Genomic DNA, 22,839 nt, shown 5'->3' on the forward strand with positions numbered 1-22,839 from the left:
TGAACTTAGTCTAAATTGTGATGTTCAGCATTCACATTTTCTAGACTGTCTGCAGACTTGCTAAAATCCTTCCACATTATTGTGTCATCTATTACCATGTATTCCACTCATCATAAAACCTCCATGTCGATGAGACTGAATTTCTAATATGTTACTTAGAACTATTTATTACTAGCATTAATTTTGCAAAATCTTTCTGTAGTTCATAGGAAACGCAAAAAAGACGTGTGCTTGGTCTTCTTTTCCATCACATAATACAGCATAAATCAGTTATATAAATAAAGCCACTTACATAAATAGCTTAATTCTCCTTTCATTTATGGCATTATAAATCAAGACCAGATCTACTGAAACAAAAGATGTTATACTGGCATAAACCCGGTATTGACAGCATGTGCAGGCTTTCGTTATATAGATTCTTTCAGCCAGTAATTTTTCTGCTTTAACAACTCAAAAGCCGCCCTAGCATAAGATGTAAACTGTTCAGTGTGGCAGCTGAAGGCTAGTCTTCCTAGGAGATCTTGCTCTTTATGTCTGTGCTCTGGTTTTCCAGGTAGCCTCTGGATGTTAATGTTTGGTATCAATATACAGTTTATCTGGTTAATTAAAAACATAACATTTCTGGTAAAGGCGGCCTGATGACATTACGGTTTATTATTAAGCACAACTTCATCTATTCTTCTATTGTGTAGTTTTTGGATAACTTGCTGTTAGTGTGTCTGCTGATAAAAATCTGTTTGCAAATCAGAAATACATTTTAAAAAACCCAGCACCCGCCCTGCAGTAGTTTAGTAATGCAGTTTCTATTCTTCCTTCGTCTGTACATGTGGCCAAGAGAATGACAGATAGCATACCTTGCATTGTTATTGTGGCTAGTATGGAGCAAAGACCAGTCAATCCATGACTGGTATAGCAGAGGCTAAATAAATAAAGAAGTCAGCTCCATCTTTTGAAGGTAAAAATGTCGCCGTACTTTTCACTCAGTCATACAAAGAACCATGGCAGATTAAGAGATGTTGCAGGATTTTGTGGCATCTCATTCACAGAATAAAAAGCGCATTACAGCTGAATGACAAAATTTCCAAAGCTGTGGCAAGCAACAGTCCTGATCCAAGCCTCAGCAAAGTCCGTGCAGGTTCTTGTGTCAGGGAACTATACTGAGAAGCAAAGCCTGACTGGAATAAATACTTTCCCTTGAACTGCTTTACATGATAGAGATAATTAGCAGTTTTAGATGATCATTTTAATATGAAGCATTATGTAAGCACAGATGACTTTAGAATATTTCAGATGCCATTTGAATAAATCTGTGTAGGTACACTGTTATAAAATGAGAACACAGTGAACACATAGTTGGGAAACAATTTGCTATCCTATATTTGGTTTCAATTTTCTTTGCTCTATACTGCATCTGAACACCACTTTTACAACCATTCTCAAAGCTTTCAAAACTAAACCCATGACTTAAAAGGAATAGTTTAAACCAACATGTTCCCAAGCAACACGTCAGTTTTGGCTATTTACTATTTCCTGCTGGAAAAAGCACTTGAACCAAAACACTTCCTCTGCTCAGATGCAAATGTATTTTGTTATAGAAAACAGCAGTGTTGACATAATTAGTTGTTGGCTTACCATATACAGTCTTAGCCTGTGCCCTGGATTCTAAAATAAATAGAGGGCCTGAACAAGCTTACATAAGAGACCAGTACGCCAGTCTCTTGACACCAGAGGTGGCTGGGACTTAGGCAGCAAGTCACAAGCATGCCACATCTTGCTTAAATACAAGGCAAAAGGAGCAGCCCATACATATGCGACTGTAAAAAAAAAAATATTTTGGCAACTCCTAACACATTTTTAGTAGAATAAGGTATCAAGATGCTCCTCTCAATGTTAGGTAGGTTTATGAACAGAACTGTTCTTTAGCTTTTTCTATGAAGTTAAGGACTTTGAAAATCCTATGCAGCTTCTTAAGGGGTCTCCACTGAAAAGGGTCCTTTCATCACTTCACAGATGCAGCTTAAATGCAGCTAGGATTCATTCTTGCCTGAAACTGTAAATGAAAAGGTATCCTGGTTATAGCTTTAAATCACAGAAACCTGTAAAGCAAACAGTAATGCATGAGAGGTACCAAAGTGCAGAGAAGTATGTGGTAGTGATGTTAAGCCAGGCCCTCTTCAGTTCCCGTTATTCTTACTTTACTACAGCAAAGAGGGGAGGGAAAAAAAAAAAGCACTTAATGACCTTTATATATGATGTGGTTTGGACAACTTCATTTCTATGGTTTGGTTCCTTCACACCGAGTGTTGTTGTGATCTAGGATTTGTTCCTTATTCCTTTATCCAAAACACCTAAAGAAAACAGGTCACGTGTAATATCTGTTCACCTCTAGTAGTTTTGTTATGCAAGCCAAAGAGTAAAGAACACAAAAATTTTAATTAGCAAACAACTGTCCACACAGACATTGTTGGTACAACATAGTTATAAGTACATCTACAAACACATACAGGTTCTTTGGACTATGATTTTTTAAAATATATTTTATATGACAATGTGAACAAATCTGGAAAAAGCAAAATTACTTCAACCTTATGTAGAGGTAGCTGAACAGTACTCCGTTCAGTGATATGAGAGTATAACTTAGGTTGCATTTCAAGTTCATTACAGTGCACAAAAGGATGTTTTACAAACAAATGGAATACACAAGTCCACAAAACTTTTTATTTAAAATGGCTTGATATACTTCTGGCACTCTAGTAACCACATAGCTTGATGGAATTAAATTGGACAAGTATATGGTTCCAAATTAAGACATCTTACACAGATAGTCTTTTGCTCCTCATTTTTATACTTCTCCCGTTCCTCACCAGGGAATTATAGACACTATTACATTGTTTTTGCTACACTTCTGCTCTGTAAACCTTTGTTCTGCAAATTGAATGTAAAGATTTAAAGGTGCATATGTTTGTACTTATAAAATATATGGCTATGACTATTAAAAAGCTCAAGAATGGCAATAACAGAATACAGGCACTTCTACGTGAGGGTTACTTTAGACCTTATGAAACTTCAACATTAGTAAGCACTTCACATGATACCTGGATGAGTAAGTCAATGTAGTAGTTCAGGTTTTTTATTATTCACCATTTTAATCCTGTCTAAGCAGATTAGTTTCTTGTCCTCAGACAATATTTATTTAGCAAAGTGTTTCAAAATAGTGACTCTGCTGAAACTACCATTTTTCTGTAGCTATAAGACTTTCAGTGATTTACTGGGCTTTGGAATAAACCCCAGGATCCTAAACCATCTGCTGCACCAGTTACAAGTTAGGTTGTGAAGCTGAAACTGAGTGAGAACTAAGCAGGGATTGAAAGTAGGTATTGAGTTCATCTGATGTAGGACTCGGGGGAACGCGGAGCACTATCCTAAGTGCATATAGTTCCATTGGATTTATATGCACAGAAAACCTGTAGTTAAGTTACACTTTCATTTAAATAATAATTTGTGAACATGTTCTCCATTCCTAAACACTGCATTTAAATATAATTCCTATCTGTCAGTCATTTAAACACCAGTAAAACTTCAGCACCAAGTAGAAATCATTAAAATGAAATTTTTTCACGACAAGAACAATCAGCAAGGGAATAATCTCCCCTGGGAAGCAGTGGATTACCCGACATCGGATACTTAAGATTCAGCTGGACAGGGTGCTGGACCATCTTGTCTAGATCATGCTTTTGCCAAGAAAGTTTGGACCAGGTGATCCCTGAGGTCCCTTCCAACCTGGTATTCTATGATTCTATGAAAAAACCATCTAAAACAAAACTTAATTTTATAAAGCTCTTTCTCTACAGCACAGATTAATCCAGACCTGCTACATCCAAACCTACCTTTTTTTTTTTTTTTTTGTTAGATTAAAATAATCTTTGGATTAAGAAATCCATGGTTCAGGTGTTCTGCTAGTAAGTAGTCAGGACAGAAGGGCAGGCCAAGGAACAGGTCAGCCATTCAGTATGACAGCTGGTATCTCTTATTGCTACAAAGGTAATAAAAGATATCAGCACTTAAAAAAAAAAAAAAAAAGGAACTTTTACAACTAATGCCAGAATGTCACTTAAGACTTGGTATGGCAGTGGCCTATCACACTATTTTATCATTTCATTATTAAAACTACTAAACTACTTCCCACAACCGTGTCTGAGTCCACTCTCAGGTTTCATGATTTCTCCTATTAATCCAGCCCTATCTCTGGTTTGCTTTCAACCAAGTCATGCTAGCCAAGATAATAGCTATTTTCATAGAAACATATCCCCTTAAGGTATTCTAGGCAAAGGAGCATGTAAGACAAAGCAGTTATTCTGAGTGTCCTAAACCTGTCTATAGCAGGAATGAAAAATTACTATTACTTTCTGCAGAAAACTTCATTTTTAATTAGAAGCCACATAATGTGTATGTACAGAGATTTGGAAAGGTGATACAGCCAGTCTTTGTTATTTAATGTATTTTGTTAAATACTTCATTTACAGAAAAGTGAGATATTTCAGATTAACAAAACTATATATTACAAATGCAAGTCTAAAACTTTCAAGAAGTTGCTGGGAGATGTTCAGGTGATATTACCCAGGAGACTGGCACTTAGTTAGAGTTTGAGCTACTCTTTGTTCTCTCTCTGCCTGCGTTACAGAAGACTTGCTTTTTGTACTCCCCACAGCCTTTATTTTTAAAGGGAGATTGATCACATTTACTCAGAAATAAAAGTTATTTCTATTGATTTCAGTAATCCTAACTCAGTGACCCAAGGTCAATGGAAATTGACTTCTGTGAAGCACAGTGACTTCTGTGAAGCACTATGCATTACTTATGTCTGCACAACAAAGATTAATCAGTACTTCTGGCCACATAGGAAATGCAAGTTTGAGTTATGATTTTTATTTTTTTTTTTAAAACAGATGGGCAAGACTGGTTATAGGACTGGGTTCAGTGTCTAGAAAAATCTGAAAAGCTTAAATAAAATACTCCTCAATTAGCATTTTATCTGATCAATGCCATTTCTGTAATGAATTTTGAAGCATTTTAAAATCTGTTAGGCTGTTTATTCACATCTCTAATAAACATTGCATTTACATCCTTGTACTGATTAATACAACTGAAAAAATCAGTACTGTGGCATAACTAGAAGATTTCTTTTGTTTTTGAACCTCATTACTGAAACTTTACAGTCTCAGCTTACTGAAGGCTAAAGCTACTCCTTGTCTAGCTTTTCCTGGACAGGTCTGTGTTCTCTAGCAAATCTATTTCTCAGTATTTTCTTTTCTTCTGATGGCATTTATAGACTTCAGCTATTAATCTAGGATGTGCAGCCATAAAGCAGTCCCAGACAGAACACCACTGTACACATACAGATGAATTTTCCTCATGTATTCAGTTTGTTGTGCATATGCAGATCAACTGTACGCATGACATGCAGTAAGCCATGTTTCCAGGTTGCAACAAATGCACTGGGCATTCATGAGAGGGGCATGTAGAGAAGTTTCTGCTTAGGAGATTCTGGCAGCTTTACTAAAGGCTAATAGAAAAGCCAGTATTCACTTTTAAAATCAAGGGTTCTTTCCATGTCAATTTCTAAATCAACAAAATAGGCTGACTATAAATATGTGGAAGATGTAGCATGCAGGCAAGAAGAACAATGACATCAGTGAGAAAACAGTTTAAAATAGGTATTTAAGGTCCTTTTCTCACAGGTAAGAGTAACAAAGTGACAACTTTTTTCTACGGGAGCAATATAAGCCCCTTATATGTTATGCAATACATAATGGTTTAAGGAAGAATTGCATTTAACACAGCTTCACTTCCAAACAAGTAGAAATCACTTTGTTATTGACTTAATGATGACAAATGCCATAGCAGGTGTCAGCCACCATACACTTGTTACTGTTCAGAACATGTATGTATTTCTAGATGTTGTTTACAGAGAAGCTTGTAAAGTACCACCTATGGAAGAAGTACAGCGATCTAGCAGTGTGGAAGTAGCATTCCTAGAGCAGCTCAATGCAATCACAGGATACATATTCCATTTGCATCACAAGGTTGAAACACGTTTGTCTTCCATTTGTTTCTTTGGTACCCTTATGGAGAAGTTCTATAGAATTTAACAAGAGGGGGGAAAAAAGGTAGTTTTATGGAAACTTAACAGTATGGAAGTTACTTTTACACTAACAAATAGTTCTGATGAGATGACGGAAAACACATGTAGAACTGACATTAAGTTTTACTGCAATTTTTCATAAAGGCATGGAATGGCAAAGAGTGCTATTATCCCGGGTATAAATAAGGAAATTTGTTGCATTCCATAACATTCTCAATTCAATCTATTTTTTGCCCCTGAAAAGGAAAACAGTAGCTTAGAATGAAAGGCCTGGTTCTGCTCACATTGAAACCAGTTAAAGTCCAGAGTCAGATGAGGCAAGATCAGTCCCAGACAGTGGTACACTGAAAGCAATAGAAGCAGCAAAACAAGTATATGAACTGTTGATCTAAATAATCAAACCCAAGATACTTCCTACTCTCATTTGTGCCCTATTTTCACCTTTTTTTTTTATAGCTAGAAGTCATCATGCTAAAATTCACTTTTCCTTGGGAGTTAATGATTATTAGCAACACTACCCAATCTCTTAAAAGAAATGCAATGGCTGGGTAGAGTTTGAAGCTAACAGAAACCTGAAGATGGGATGAAATGAATAGCATTTATTACAACGTATTCTTTCTTATGTGCTACAAACTGCACTCTCAGTCCTACAGTTCAAAATAACTCCCCCTCCCCCAAACACACTCCAAACCCAAATCCCACCACACAATTGAAAGAAAACTGATCTTAACAGCAAGAAGAGTTGATATAAAAAAATTTATGTGGTAACCTACAATGAAATGATACCAGTACTTCCAGTTTTCTTCAGGAGAAGCAACTTCTCATACATTGTGGCTTTTTCTTCGCAGTTATTTGTAGCCATTATCCATTCTTGCAAGAAGGAGTTCAGATATACATTAAACTCCAAGTTACTCTCTGTTCTGTGAAAAACTAGGGGATAGATCCTTCTGTCACCACTATGGCCAATTCCCACTGACATCAGCTAATCAGTACTTGAATTTACTCAAGCACTTAAACACTCATGCTTAAGGTTAAGCATGTGCTTGACTCTTTTGTGGTATCAGGAACCAAGTCGCAAGCATAGGATCAAGCTCCAACAACTGTGCTTGAGTTCTCAGACATAATCTGTATATTCAAAGACTTCACAGCAGGCTGTTTCAGGGAAAAAAAAAAAAATCCTTCTTAAGCTACAGTAGAACTGGGGATAAGTAGAAAAACATTCAAAGTATTTGAACACAAATATGAAAATTATCTAAGCAGTTGCTTGTGCACTGCTAGAGTTATCATTTTGCCCCCAGTCATAAATACAGGGTAAAAACACTATAAATAAATAGAGCAGCTCACTTTCCTTTAGGGAATGAACACATAAATAATATACATTTTGAAACAAAAACTTATAGTGCAAAAATAAATTATCGAACAGAAGTTGTGAACATTATTTTACACAATGCTATATAAAACCTGAACCATTTGGAATAAAAGACTTTGCAGTTCACTGAAATAATGCATTAACATTATTATTTCTGCTTCACATTAAACTGCACAGTTTATCCTTTATCCACTAAAAAAATAAAAATAAAATAAATTAAAAAACCCTTAAGCTTTTTAAAAGATTTATGGCAAACAAGATCACTTTTTGTTCTATCACATTTGTTATTAATTTAGCAGTGCAGTGATTGAATAATCATCTGAGAGTTCCAAATGGAAACTACTGAAGTATCCATAAACATCCCTTGCTCTTTAGAACTCATTTTCTTTGAAATTCAGGCTTGAAACATCCTGACACTCAAATCTGTAAGACATTATTGCAGTTAGATGAAGTTACAAGAGACAGTCTACAGTCAAGTACTGTGGGAGACTTCACAGCTCTCCTTCTCACCATCACCGTGATCTCGTACGAGACATGAATGTAAGGACACGTCTGATGCCATTCAAGCGGTCTTTGAGGGATTTCATGGCAAGGAAAGGGAGCTGAGCTCTGTTCTCAAGTGGAAGGACAGCTAAGACCCACCAGCACCAGGCTGGCCCGTTAGGGTTAGCCTGCAGTAAGGGGGGGAAAAATAGAAATTAGGGTAAACATACATGGTACAGTCTTAGTTTTGAAGATTTAACTTTGAAAACATGGTATTTTGATAGCCATCTAGGAAACAGGTCATTTCATCGCCAAATGGCTTGTGACTACAGGCTGGCTTGAAACAAATTGCAACCAAATTGCACTTTTCCTAAAAGTAGAATTTTGAAGGCAGAAGCAAGATGCATTTCTATCAACAATCTACAGGTTGGGCCTTTAAATTTTTTTTATTTTGTTCCCACATTATTAGTAGTATTTTAGTCCCATATTGTTATCGGCCCAGTTCTTTGGGATTCCTGCCTCCCTTCATACTTCATGTCACTACTTTGTATTTAGTTTTGTTATTATATTCTGTTGTTTTAGATGTTATTTTACCATTTGCAGTCCTTGAACAAGTTTCCTCTTGTCTATTTTCTCTCAGTCATTTAACTAGGGAAGCAGAGTAGGTAAAAAGGCATTTAAGTCTCCTGGGATCCATGCGGTCAGTTAAGGAGTCTCAGGAAGTTACCAAGTCTAAACAGGAGCTTTTTGTTCACAGCTGTGCTACCACTGGTGTATGGCAACATAACTTCGCTACTTCGCTTATGCAGGATAAGTAATATGAATACTCTTCTTAGTCTTATAACACCGTGCCTCCCAGCTTATCGGATAGCCCTGCTATTTCTGTCTCTAGAAGTTACATAAACCACTGACTCTGGATACCTGTGGGTCAGGATCCTTAGCTGGCATTGGACCAAAATGACTGAGAATTCGACTTTTGAGCGCTTGCTTGAGGGAGTTAAACCACATATATGCCTGATCATAGACTGAATCATGGAGAACAAGTAATGCAGCATACTCTTGTCCTTGCACCTGAAACAAGCAAAGAGAGGGAAGCTTACCGTTAGTTCAGTCTGCATGTTGGGGAAGGCACAACATTAGTTTTTAGGATTTTCTGGGGTGGGTAGAGGAAAGGCAAAGAAAAAAGTATGCCAAAAAGAGTTCCAGGATAAATCCTGAAAGCTATTTTGGTGTCCCCTGTTCTGCTCCCCATCCATCAAATCCTTCACTTTCCTACCCTACATTCTAAGCCAATGACACCTATTTACAGAACATGCACTTTCTGGATTGCTATATGAAAAGACTTACATAAACCATGACACAATACAGAAGAGATTATGCAAATCTTTTTTAATTAGTAGCAGCTCCTCAGAGTAGACATCTTCCCATTGTATACCAAAGGCTCATACATCACTCATTGTACTCTGCCTACATTTTTAAAATAAGAATTAATGTACATAATTTTGAAGGTGTAGCAGACCCAATCCTGCTGCTTCTTACCTGAATGGGAGTTTTCTAATTGGCTTCTATGCAAATGGAGGCAGGTGTCCCTTCCTGTCCCATCCCCCCTTGTAAACTGCAGTTATTCTGTCTAGAAGAGTGGTAAGATCTCACCCCGGATTCACTTCCTTTTGTCTTCTGCTAAAAAATTCTAGGAGAAACACTCTTCAGTATATGGGCAGTGTATGTGCATGTCTGTGGTAACTTACGTTTCCCATCTTTAACCATGAGCAGTTAGTAAATACCACCGATCTGTTCTACTCTAAACTGTTCTACAAAAGAGGACTCACTGAAAACGTATGTGCTCAGAATTGACACATAATACACAGTTTAAATTAAGTATTTCTAAATTTACCTTCTGATCCTCAATGTACTCAATATCTGCTGTATTGTAACCATCACGCTGGCTGTGCTGTATCACCTTAAACCTCCTCTTGCCAATGCTGTCTACAACAGAGCGGCCATCAGCAAAGAATTCAACATTTCTTATCTCCAGAATGCAGCCATAATCTGCAAACCTATTGAAATCAGAACAAAAGCAAGTAAACAAGTCTTATTCTCTCCACCCTTAGCTCCACAGAACTGCCACACAGCCAGTCCCCACCACAAAGGTATTTACCAGTGTCAGCTCATTTCTATTGTTCATAGTACTGACCTGCTGTAGTTCAAATTATTCCACAATTGTTTTTAAAACTATCAGGAAGATTCAGGCTGTCTAATCTGATTAACACTAACTGCATGTTTTGGAATACAGGGAGCATCTTATGAAATTGAAAGTTAGACAGCTCAGAAGCACACTTTCTCCATAATCCTAGTATGTTCAGTCAATTTGTACAGAAGAACAAGTGCAATACAGGGTATTAGAATCGTGGAAGGACTATGGAAATCCATGTTTTCCTACAATTTCAGCAGATTTTACTTTGTAGGCGTGTATTTTCTGTACATCATGCTTTTTATGATGTATACATACCCCATCATAAAAAGGGGGAGGAAAGCTAAATACAGAGACAGACATTAAATTACCCAAGACTGACTGCAAGTGGCTCAACACAAACGCTCAACCAGTAATTATGAAGGCTCTGCCGTACCTCTGTGGCCTCCACTATATCCAGAACATGAGGCTATAAAGGTATCCCAATAACTTAGCTACTCTTTCCATAATTTTAGAAAAATAAGCTCACCAATACACCTTATTGCCATTTCAATTTGATTTCTTGTGCCAAAACATTCAACAGATTTCAAAACAGTAGGAAATATACATGAAAAGGAAGTGTTACACAAGAGGTCTGCAGCTTAACTTTCTATAATATACATTAGCTGTGTATGTTTCAAGAAAAATGGGTAGTCCTATTAGTCAGAATCTAAGTGCTTTTAAGAAAAAAACTTCAGTCTTCGCAATGTCTTTAACCATCAGAATTAGAAAGAAACTTTCTCTACTGGAAAACTATCACAGATATTACAGCCATGGACCTTTCTGCATCTCTCCAAAGAAACTCGCTCCAGACTAAGTGGGGTATATCACACGGTCCAGAGCATGCTGCTCACTCACCCCTTTACCGGGTCACTGATGCACATCCCAAACTGTTTGGTGCCAGTCTCCATGCACCTTCGAATCATCAGGCGGTAACAAGGCTCAAAGATGTGCAGGGGGCATGGGACTGTAGGATACGCCATCGTGCAGACAAATATAGGAACATTCTTATTTAGGCTGTAAGAAAGAAAGGACAAATCAGAGATGATACTTTTACCAAAGTACTGACAAGGTATGAAATACATTTTATGCAGTAACATACTTTTTAATATTGTAACATCTTTAGGATGAAGTTCTTAATGAAGTAAAAACTAAAATTATTTCCCCCCTTAATTGACTAGACATTATGAAAGTAGTATACCACTTACTAGTAGAAGAATTTTTAGTTATGCTTTCTGGTTTTGCTAGTGAGAGCAAAACTACATCTCTATTACTGCTTTTATTTACTTTATTTTCCTTAATCCCATTTCTTTTCTACCCAGCACATTCCAACTCCCAGCCTGTGAGACCACTTCCACCTATTGTCTCACACTGTGGCTTTCATGGAAGGCCACTGAAAGCAACCACACTGCGTTTATAAAGCAGCCTTCTTGCTTGGGTTTATTGTTTAGCACCGTGTCCAGTTTTTATGCTAACTCAAAGCACAATTTCACCTGGACCCTGTTCTCTCTGAAATCACATGACATTAAGAAGCTCCTTTGTCAGCATCTTAGCTCGTGTTCCACAGCAGCAGGAGCCATTCATCAGCTAACGGCAGTAGTATTAAAGACTGGATTTTATATAACTGGATTACATACTTGGAAAGCTCTGCTATTTCCTCTTCGTAAATCTTTCTTCTTTCAGTGAGTTCCTCTGGAAGATATCTAGCTATTAACTCCTCCATTAGTACTGTTTTACAGTATTTCCTCATAGCCAAGCACTGCAATAAAAACATATGCAAGCAGTTACAGATATGTCTAGCATTTCCACATGTATGGTGCCCGTGCACAAGCAGTCATCTCTTAGCTCCATTTTCTTACGTCTACAGCAAATCAAAATGATCTTTTAAGCTTGCACTGCCACTAAGGAGTTGTTCATTGAACTATTCCCTGTGTTATGGGCATTTTCTTGGGAAACCTGGGAAGTAAAGTCACCTACAGTTTTTTTAAGTACAGGTCTGGCCCCAAGGTCTGAACAGAGGATACTATCCATGCTTTAAGTCAGAAGAACATTTTAAGAATCACATTCTTAAGTTATGTAGTATTTCCTTCGAGCAGGGAAATATCAAAGGTTTCTGAAGGTGCTACTTGATCCTGTTCTATGCCCTTGAATTTATGCTGAGAAGATCCAAGCCTCATTACCTCCGAGAGCCCTTCCTTGCACAAGGGACATTTTGGGTTGTGATCCAGGCATCTCTCAAGACATTTGAGACAGAAGGTGTGTCCACAAGGTGTAGTGACAGGTTCATAGAAGAGCCTGGATTGGCAAATCCAAAAACAAAGACAACAATATTGTGTACTGAAGTAAAAGCTGCTACCAAAAAAGTTGTTCCCTGCTTTTCACTTTTTCAACCTACTTCTGTATTTATTCAACTTTCTTATTGCCACCTAACATGAAAGGCAGCCCAAGAACTCTAATTTCAATGGATGTGAAAAAGCATATTGTCATTAACTTCCAACAAGCCAGGATTTAATTTTCCTCTGTGTGAGTGATAAATAGAAGCAGAAGTTGGACCATCTGACTTTCTGTAATGAAACTGAGCAATACTTGCATCACTATTACTGTGGAAATCATGTGATTACTTGTATGTGTAGAGCTAAGCACAAAATTGCTATTTGCAGTAACAGTCCACATAAGTGATGGCAATAAACTATTATTGCCAACTCTAATGGGGACTGGGAAAGCAGTTTTGTTAGAATAGACAGGTTTTTACCTTCAAATTACTGCTTTTCTGGAAAGTTAGTGGCATTAGATTCATGTTTCATCTACAAAAATATTTAAATGTATAAGGCCAGGTCTTCAAAGTATCACAGTATCTAATCATTACCCATTTACCTCTGTGACATTTACTTTCATGTAAGGATTTTCCACTTATTATGTGATATTGCAAAGTGATGTTTCCTTGCCAATAAGTATCTTAAGGAAATGTAAATAATACAGAAGCATTTTTTTTTAAATAGAAAACATTCAAAACTAGGAACAAGCTGTTAGGCATCTGCTATAACTTACAACATACTGTCTAAGCATTTTAAGGTCTCAAATATTAATCTAATTTAATTAAATTAATAAGTTTACTTTAAAGTATTACCATTTATCAAAACAGTACTCTATTACACATGTGGAAATTGTAAGAATGTAAACCCACATTTGTTAGCATCTTTGACAAGATAAGTGTATTTAAGAGTGTAATTGGCTCTGAACAGGAGTGTCATAGCCAGTTTATTTATAGTAACTAATGACATTGAATATTGACATTTAGGCAAGGGAACATATGAAGTACCACCTAAAATACCACACCTATCTTATTGCAGCTTGACTGTATATTGAACTCTTGCAAATTGTTTCATGAACAGAAACCTCACTTCACCAAGGCTACCTTATTCCTTTAAGCAAAGTAAAATACTGAATTCTACAATGTTTCAGTGAGCACTGCTTTGCATATGTAATCATTACTTGATCTGAAACACTAGCATAAAGACAAGAAATCCCTGCTAAAACGCAGGAGTCTGCTCTGGCTCTCACAAAAGCCAGCGGCAGCTTTTTCCTAATGACTCTGAGGGGACCTGGACCAAGCCTCCTGACTTACAGGAAGAAACACTATACACCAAGATTTCTCATGACATCATTTCAAGCTATTGTAACAGCAGAAAATAAATATACACTCCTGCTGAGTAATGCTCCTTCGCTTCTCACCACTATGTTGCTTTGACTATTATTTTTTCTCTTCTGCTTGCTGTTGGAGGAAATATAGATCAATAACATTTTGGCCACTCCATCAAACAAATAGGTTAATAACAGCTCCTGCAGTTAATTGTGAACAGGTCAGTAGGTTACTAGGTAATTAGTTCAAAGTATCTCAGGATCCAAATCCCTAAGATACTTCTGAAGAACATAGCAGGAAACAATTATAATCCATCTGTATTAATAGCAAGATAAAGATCTTGTGACCACTTCCCTTAGCCCAAGCCTTCATTGTTGCAGTGATGTTGAAAGTAACATCCTTCTACATGCAAGGTCTGTATTTGTGATTGCAATTACAAGACCAGCATCACTATCCTCTATACCATAAGGGAATCTGCATCCTTGAGCCAATTCCTTTAAAAATGTATTGTAGTCTGGCTGTTTCTGATTTAACATAGAGGATGAGGAAATAGGGCTAATTAATTTTATTAAAAACATCTGAAAAATGCTTTGTGGACATAATGATCATAAGCATGCACACTCATTAAAACCAGCTAAGACTAATTGAGTGGCTTTCTGTTAGAGGAAAGTTTTGCTCTTAGCAGTATCAAGTGTTTTGACAGCTGTATAAACTTTTGGAGCATGTTTCAGCTGTAGGCAGACAGGGAGGGGGGCAGATCTGGTTTATTCCAAGCAGAAGCAAACCAGACTCGAAGATTTCAGTTTGTCTGAAATAAATTGAAGGGCACCCCTTTCCCCTGCATACAAATAATAAAACAAAGCAACCCCAGAATTCTCAAAGTACAGGCCTTCAGAAATAAATCCACGAAGATGCTATCTGCTATTTAAGGATATATATCTCTTAAGCAATAGAGGAAAAACCCATGCTCTTGTTTGCTTGCAAGATCCTTCTACTGCAATAGTAGCAACATGGTATTTACATGTAAACTTGGAATAGTCATTGTATGAGGTCTCTTTAGCTACTTTATGCTTTGTATAACATCATACACAGCTCTACAAATACCAGAGGACAAACTGTGGTTTCGTGCACTACGTGTGTCAGTGGGTGGGTGTGTGTAACTCATGACAAGAAATCTTTCAGACACCTTCAATAACATGTTTCCTCAATGTGACCTTATAGGCCCTTTCCCAAACAATCACTAGGCTAGAGCAGATCAAGAAGTTCCTACTTATCAACAGTGTTCAGAACCAAAGGTCTCCAAATGCACCACTGGAGTAACAATTATAATAAGAACTAATTTCAAGTCAGCGGGAAAAGTAAGTACCATTTATGGTACTTTATGACCATCTAGGTCATAAAAGGAAAAAGATACAGCTTAAAAGGTGAAGACATCTGTGAGAACACAATGGATACCTCATACATAGGGAGCAGTCCAAGTCTGATGGATCCACAAATTCAAATGGAATATGTTGTCCAGTACTGTTCCCCTTAGTATCAACTGTATCTATCAATAACAAAACACACATTATACACAGCTCTGTTCAATTACATTAAACAACAGTACCCCATGTATCTACAAGCAGCATCTGATATTTACATGTGTATTGCAGTGAACCATTAAGCCTCATTACAATAATTTCTATGCAAAGCATCAAATTCAGTCTTGGCACAAATCAGCATACCTCCCCTTAGTTTCAGTGACATTATACCCACTTGTAAAGGGTTGAATTTAGCCTTGCATTAACAATTAATGTCAAAACATTTTTTTATTCTTGTTGAAAGTCTAAAGGGAGAAAAATTCTTCTGTCATACCATTGTAAATACATCCCACAGCATGAAAACAAGGCCAGGTATCATGAACTAACAGAATTTGTGCTTTTACACAAATTTTTATTGATCCAGAAAGTGCTAAGATTACGTGCAACATTGATGTTCCTTAAAATACTCAGAGCTCAACTATAACAAAACCTTGACCCAACCTTCTTAGCCCAGCCCTCACCTTTTTTAGATTTTTTTTTTTTTTTTTTACACAGACAAGAAAGATTCCACATCATGCCCTGATCAGGCTGAAGTGAAAATATAAAAGCTAAAATGTAAAAATGTAACTTGGACCCTCTTCCTCTTAAGTTTTATAAAAGTAGAATTCCCACTGATTGCATGCCACAGAACTTCTCCTGTGCATAGTTAAACATACCTTTCTTCATCAGTTTGCAGGGTACCTCAGCATTTCGCATCTCCTCTGAGCAGCACTTCCTTTTCAGGAGGTTGCACTTCTCAGAAATGAGAAAAGTAGACTCTGGCATGGAGGCGAGTTTGTTCTCCTCTGAGCAGTCCTTTTTGCTCTCTGTGATTTGTATAGATTTCCTCAAACTACCAGAAGTAGTTACATTTGGTTCCTCTTGAACAGGAAAACCCTTTTTCTGTTCCACATTTACCTATGCGAAGAAAGGACTGACATTAGACCAATCTTCCAACAACTTGGTAAGGAAATAAAAAACCCAAACCTGTCACAAATTTTAATATTATGGATCACCAGGAAGGACTTTGTAGGTCAAGAAGCATCAGTTTGAGCATTGCTGTGTCAGGGCCTGATTTTAATGGAGGGGAAAAAAAGGCAGCAAACTATTCCCACCACCCCACCATGGCACTGAATATTTTCAGCCTTTATGTGTGGCTTTATAGCTTGGCCATGAAACTTGATTCAGGCAGAAATGTGGCTAGATCTCAGGTGAAATATATTGTTATCACTTAACCCATGGAAAAATGCACATTGTTTATATCATAATGATGGTATCAACCATCAAAGCCACCAAATCAATGCAAGTCTATTTTAAGGAAGCAGTATAAACACAAAATTTATAACGGAGATATCGCACCGAGCTTCCTTTAGCAAGACACATTTCTTTTGTAAAGGATAAAACAATCAGTCTTGATCCTGTTATGGCCACAGAACAGCCTGGGAGCAGCCATTATACAGGACGTCACCTATCAGCTTGTCACATCAACTCCCCGATGAACCCGAAAGCAGATACTGTGGATTTTGATCAGGAGCTGTGGTGATGCGTAACAGGAACATGAGTGAACTGTGCCTCAAATTATTTCATGAAAGGGTCATACAAAAGGATTTCTTATCAGAATATCCCAATAGCCTTTCCAGAAGGCACTGTCGCTGATTGTTCTGATCAGTCTCAATAGGGCTGCTCAAAACCTACCATTTTTGTTTGTAAGGACTAGTGAAGTTTTCTCCTACACATACAGTATATGCAAAAGCTATCCTCAAAGTTCAGGTTTCAGTGAAGCGAAGGTGATCCTTACAAACCCATGAACGAAAATCTCTACAGCCATTTACAAAACTGTGGCTGTGAAACCAAGTTTATGGAGTAGCTAATATAGCTTGTGGCTCGACAATAACCTCTAAGTTGTGTACAAAATCTGAATGCAGGATGATTTTGTCACCGACATCAATGACAGTTCAAGCTGAAATTGTAGATTTTAATATTTCACAGCTTTTGAGGCTCCCTCAATCCAATCTTCAGAAGCCCTTTCCCACTACCAACTAAGTGGAAGAGCTAAAGACAGTTACAGGAATAGAACCCGCTCAATTCCGGCATAAAAATCAGACCAGGGGACTTCTATTAAAGAAAAAATTCAGAAAAAGAGACTTCAGTAAGTCAACATTGTTCTGTATCTTCTGAAACTCAGTAAAAATCTGAGGAAATGCATTCTTCTATCTCCCAGAGGTGAAAAGGAGAGAAGGCTTCCCCATGTGAACATAACACACACAACAAATTAAGAACCACACATCAGACTTGATCTTTACCTTGAGCAACCTTTGTAGGTTATGGCTGGTGCCTCCAGATCCCACTGAATTTAGGAGATTCCCCTTTAATCTAGAGTGATGTGACAACAGCTGCAGGATATCGGGTAAGTGTTCCTGAGCATTTCCCGGGATGAGTGAAAACAAACTAAGTAGAAGCTGTGATATAAAACAGAATACTTCACTGCTTAGTTCCTTCCTTGCAACCTCTAAATGAAAAAGCAAGTAAGGGAATAGCTGAAAGAAGCATCCTTGAATTTGTTAAAACCATTTAAAGAGCCCTTTAGACTAGGGCAAGAACAAAAAGTGCAAGAGCTAATGCAGTATAGGCCAAACAGACAGCAAAAGACATTTTCAGAGTTAAATAAGCCCATAAAGTTATTAATCATTCCCTGATGTGACACGCACATGCCTTCATCCTCTTTGTCCTGCAGTTCAGAGCTCACCAGAAATGACCAACATCTTCCTTAAATGTTTTGTGCTGCACATCAGAAGCTTTCACTGGAGTTTACTAATAAGAGAGCACTCATCTCACAGGCTTAATCCAAGTTCAGTTAAGTAAACATATCTGATATTGTGAACTGTAGCTATTTTTAATTCACTTATGTGAGAATACAAAAAACCCGTAGACAGTAGAAAAATGCTACTTCATTTGCTATCAGAAAATAAGTGAATGTTTCAAGTAGCAGCTTGCAGCCACTTGTACAGCACAGCTTATCAGATGTTTATTTAAAAAAATAAACAGATCTGAATGCAAGACTCGCATTTCAAAAATTAATTTCAACATACTACTGAGGTGATCCTGCTGATGCCAGAGGAAGCCATGTGACAGCTAAGATTTTTTTTTTTTTTAAAGTGAAAAAGGATTCCACAGGATCGCACTTTGACAAAACTAACATGGACAGACAGTTAATACAAGCAGAACATCACAGCTGCACCCAAAGAATTTGGTAAAATGTAGCATGTCATTGTTATGCAAACAGCCTTGGAAATGACCCAGTAGAACATTGCATCATGGATGAACTCTGTGTCTGATGAGTGCACGAGTAATTCTTTCAGTCATAAGAAGCCTAGTTTCTCAGGACTGCACTGCTCAGAAATTACGCGTCTTGGATAAGGCTATTTGGAGTTGAAACTTAGAAATGTATCAGTTCCTGCTCTTTTTGCTCTAGTGCACACGATGTCTCTCAGCACAACTACGTGAACAAATAAAAATGACAGTGAAAGACTGCATGGAACCCACCAGGAGAAAAAAAGCTACCAAACAAAACGCCCAAATACCAGTGACAAAAAGCTCACAGGATATTGTATAAGGTTGTGATATCCAAATAAGATAGAAATTCAATTGCACAACAGCCATCCAGGTTATACCCTCTCTTGGTACCTTCACGAACAGTGCTTTACAGCAAGAATTCTACTGTGCTTTTAGGAAGCCTTATGTATTACAGCACACAGAAACCCCAAAGTTCCCATCCCACCAGTGATGGAAGAAAAGCATGAATGCACTGCCATACAAGAAATTTCAGTACGAGGAAAACAGAACTAATAGATTTTTATTACTGTAAGCTATCACTGCAATGCTGAGCCTTTTAGCTACGACAACAAAAAAAAAGTCAAATGTCAAAACACTGATTGACAGGAAATGAAATATTTGAGGGGTATGCAAAACAGAGCAGTCTTCACAAAAGCCATTTAAGAACACATACATCACATCTTAAGCTGCTACTGAAAAAAGCTTCGCTGCCAATCCATTTTGTTGCTTATTTAGCGTTATTAGCAACCTTTAAGAACTATTTCAAAACGGCTCTATTGTTCACTGCTTCCTTTCATGCCTCCCTCACGCACTGACACTCGCAGGACTGGCGGTGGGAAGAGAGCTGCTGCTCCCCAGCGGAGTTTGACGGGTGCTGCGTGTTGCCTTCTGCCAGTCAATGGCCCGATAACAACATTCAATAGCAACTCCCCCTCTTCTGCACTCCATCACTGGCAACACATTGCCAAGCTAGGAAACGGATCAGAAATTAGACTACAGAGAATGACAAAAGCCTGCGGGTGGCAATTTATTAACAATTCCGTTCTACTTCAGATTTGCTGATGCTAACACCGTAACCGTTTCTATATAGTGCCTGCTGAGCGTGGTTTCTTGCTGCCTCCCTACCTTCCAGGTAAGAAATACACAAACTCAGATCTGAACTATGTGTCTCCATCCAGCTCTTTGCAGCAAAGAGAGAAAGAAAGGGGAAAAGAGAAGAAAAAAAATCTTATCCTCCTTTATGAAAGGCCACTGAAAACAATAATGCAGTTCCAGGTTTAGGAACTCACCTTTTGTGCCTCAGACTTGGCTGTCTTGTTCCCAGTATCTAAAGCAAGGCAGAACAGAAACTCTCTTAAAGCTTCTTCTGTTTTCCCCAGATTAGCTAATGCTTGTCCTTTCCTTAGGTGACCCTGCAACAAAATGCATCCATGGTTGCAGCTTTTGTTTTTTGACAGAGCATATGCAATAAACCCAAGATGAAATCACAAAAGATCTCTCTGGAGAAGAACAAGTTAGGCAGGGGGAATCCCTATAACAATCTCTTACACTCAGGACACCGCCAGTGCCTGGGTTTTTAACCACAATGGTCCTGAAAACTCTTACAGGCAGAAGTGGGATATTCGCTACCTCAAGCCAGTATGATTCTCACAGCAGAGCCCAACAGATCTTGGAGAAATCTATTTTCCCTACAGCAATCTCCTAAAGTAGCCACTATGTCCTTATAGAAGTATATGAGGACAGCATTTAGTTTTTAGGGAGAGTTCATGAACTTGAGATTCATCCAGGTCAAAGACAATAGCCTAAGCTTATCCTGCAGGATTATCACTCTCTTCCTTCACCTCAGGAAGCTCAGGAATATCATGGTTAAATGTCCATAAGTCACAGGAGTCCAAGAAGTTACAGAACTTAAAAGCCTCCCTCAGATTCTGCTGTCTGACTGTTCTAACGGTTTCTATCAGGGCAGTATCAAAACTGTTTCACAACAAAGTACAGCTGGAGCCAGAACTTACTTTTAACCAGTACGGCTGGAGCCTGCATGCTGTTTCTGCATCGTGCAGCGCATCTTCACAAGCTTTCAAAGTTGAGTTAATCTGGGACCGGTTGCTGTATAGTAAGTGGTCATTGGGAGCTGTAGAAAACGGAAAAATTGGTTGATTGAAGTTAGAAATTAGTTACATAAGCTTGATACCTTAATTTTTAATTATTTTTTTTTTAAAAAAACCCCTGTATGTTGGTGCTTCCAAGTTGCACAAAGCCCCAGAACATCCAGTTTTCATAATAGCTCTGTACTAAAGGAAAATTGGAAACCTCTTTGGGCAACTCCAGACAGTGTCAGCACCGCATTATATAACTGCGGGGAACATTGCATAAAGCACCGCCGAGCCGCCCGGACCGTAACGCACCCGCCCCGACCGGGGACCGGGTGGCTGGTGGGTCCATACCGGGGGCATTGCGGGAGCCACGCTACCCTCCTGCAGGGCGGAGCTTCCACGTTTTTAGCATCAAAGTTTTCCAGGGATACAGGAAGACCTGCCCGTGCCGCTGCTCAGCGCAGGGACACGCGGTGGCACGGCTCCCGCCACAGCAGCCGGGCACGGGCGGCACGAAGGCTCCGCTCCCGGGGGCCCGCTCGCTCCCCGCCGGTTACACAACGGGGGGCGCCCGGCCGGACCGCGGGCTCCGGCTTACGCAACCGCTGCTCTCCTGACCCAGTTCCGCCGCGGGCCGCCGAGCCCCGGCCCCTCCCGGCGCCCCCCACCCCCACCCCGGGAACCGGGCGGCAGCGGCGGCCCCGGGCGCGGGGGGGTACCGGCGGGCCAGCCCCCAACCAGAGGGGGACGCCGTTACCTAGGCTGACCGCTTCGTTGTACTTCTGCAGGGCGGCTTGTAGCTTCTTCTCCTTGTACAGCAGGTTCCCTTCGTGCCTGAGCTGCGAAGCCTTCACTTGGCAGGGGAACCACTTGGCCAGCAGGTTGCTGAGGATGACATTGACCCGCAGGAGCTGCCCGCCCGCCGCGCCGCCCGCCTCCTTGCACAGGACGCAGCGGGACTCGGCCGCCCGGTCCCTCTCCAGGCACTTTTTGCAGAACGTGTGTCCGCAAGGCAAGGAAACGGGCTCGAAGAGGAAGCCCTGGCATTTGCGGCACCTGAAGACGTCCCACTCGCGGGGCTGCGGCGGGCCGCTCCCGGCGGCGGGCAGCCCCTCTTTGATCCGGACGCTCTGCGCCAGGCACTCCACCAGCTTCCCCAGCTGCTCGGCCCGCAGCTGCTGGTGCCGGGACGCCAGCTGGTAGAGCGGCAGCGCTTCGTGCAGCCGCCCGCCGTAGGCCAGCGCGTCGGCCCGCCCGAGCAGCACCTGCCACTCGGGCCCCAGGCCGCCGCCCGACAGCTCCAAGTTCTGCGCCTGCAGAGCGCCGGCCGCCAGCTGCAGCACCAGCTGGGGCTCCGGGCGCTGCTGCGGCGGCAGGTGGGAGCCCATGGCGGCGGAGCGGCGCCTCTAGCAGGGCGGGCGGCTGCGCCGCGGGGCGCCGGGGCGCGGAGGCAGCGGGGGAGGGGGCGCGGCGCGGCCCCGCCGGCCCATGCTGCTGCTGCCGCCCCGCGCCGCGAGCGCCCCGCGCCGCCGCCGCCGCTTATATAGAGGCGGGCACGTGACGGCGCGCGGCGGCGCTCATTGGGCAGCGCCCGCAGGTTGTTACAAAACCAGGCGGTTTTGTAACGCGCCGACCGCGGCCCCCGGCCCGCTGAGGGGCCGCCCGCCCGCCGCGGCCCACGGCAGCCGCCGCCGCACCGAGCCCCGGCCGAGGTCCGGCAGCGGGTGGGGGGAGCCGGCAGCGTCCCCCGGCGTGGCGGCGGCGGCGGGGGGTGGGGTGGTTCCCGGCGCCCGGCCCGGGGAGGGGCGCCCTGTCAGCGTTGGGCGGGCAGGCCGCGCCGCTGTGGCGGTCCGTGGGGCGCGGAGCAGCTCGGCGGGGCTGCCGGCCGGGAGCTAGCCCCGCACCCCCGCTCCGCCCCGCCGGCCCGGCCCGGGCACCTCCGCGGGGCCCTGCGCCTGGCACCGGCTGGGGGGCGCGTCCCGCCGGGCCG

The 22,839-nt window shown here is 40.8% G+C and overlaps 1 protein-coding gene across 3 annotated transcripts; it reads right to left on the minus strand.

Annotated features, from left to right (window-relative positions):
- Window positions 1–1,041: 1,041 nt before the first annotated feature.
- LONRF3 (LON peptidase N-terminal domain and ring finger 3) lies at window positions 1,042–22,365 on the minus strand. 3 transcript variants are annotated; one of them, XR_008735238.1, is made up of 14 exons: window positions 21,607–22,364; window positions 20,769–20,887; window positions 20,046–20,168; window positions 17,727–17,882; window positions 16,101–16,341; window positions 15,320–15,410; window positions 12,405–12,519; window positions 11,862–11,983; window positions 11,083–11,241; window positions 9,889–10,051; window positions 8,916–9,065; window positions 6,916–8,182; window positions 2,242–2,348; window positions 1,042–2,050 (listed from the first exon to the last, which is right to left on the minus strand). XR_008735238.1 is itself a non-coding variant. In XM_055727432.1 (13 exons), the coding sequence occupies exons 1-12, from the start codon at window positions 22,235–22,237 to the stop codon at window positions 8,024–8,026; spliced, it is 2,229 nt and encodes a 742-aa protein (XP_055583407.1). In that variant the 5' UTR covers window positions 22,238–22,364; the 3' UTR covers window positions 4,688–7,294; window positions 8,022–8,023. The 3 variants fall into 3 exon arrangements, 2 of the variants coding, with proteins under 2 accessions (XP_055583407.1, XP_055583408.1); XM_055727432.1 differs by lacking the exons at window positions 1,042–2,050; window positions 2,242–2,348 and having other exon boundaries at window positions 4,688–7,294; window positions 8,022–8,182; XM_055727433.1 differs by lacking the exons at window positions 1,042–2,050; window positions 2,242–2,348; window positions 17,727–17,882 and having other exon boundaries at window positions 4,688–8,182; window positions 21,607–22,365.
- Between the last annotated feature and the right edge of the window lie 474 nt (window positions 22,366–22,839).

Source organism: Falco cherrug, chromosome 15, assembly GCF_023634085.1.
Source record: "Falco cherrug isolate bFalChe1 chromosome 15, bFalChe1.pri, whole genome shotgun sequence".
In the NCBI taxonomy this organism is placed as follows: Eukaryota; Metazoa; Chordata; class Aves; order Falconiformes; family Falconidae; genus Falco; species Falco cherrug.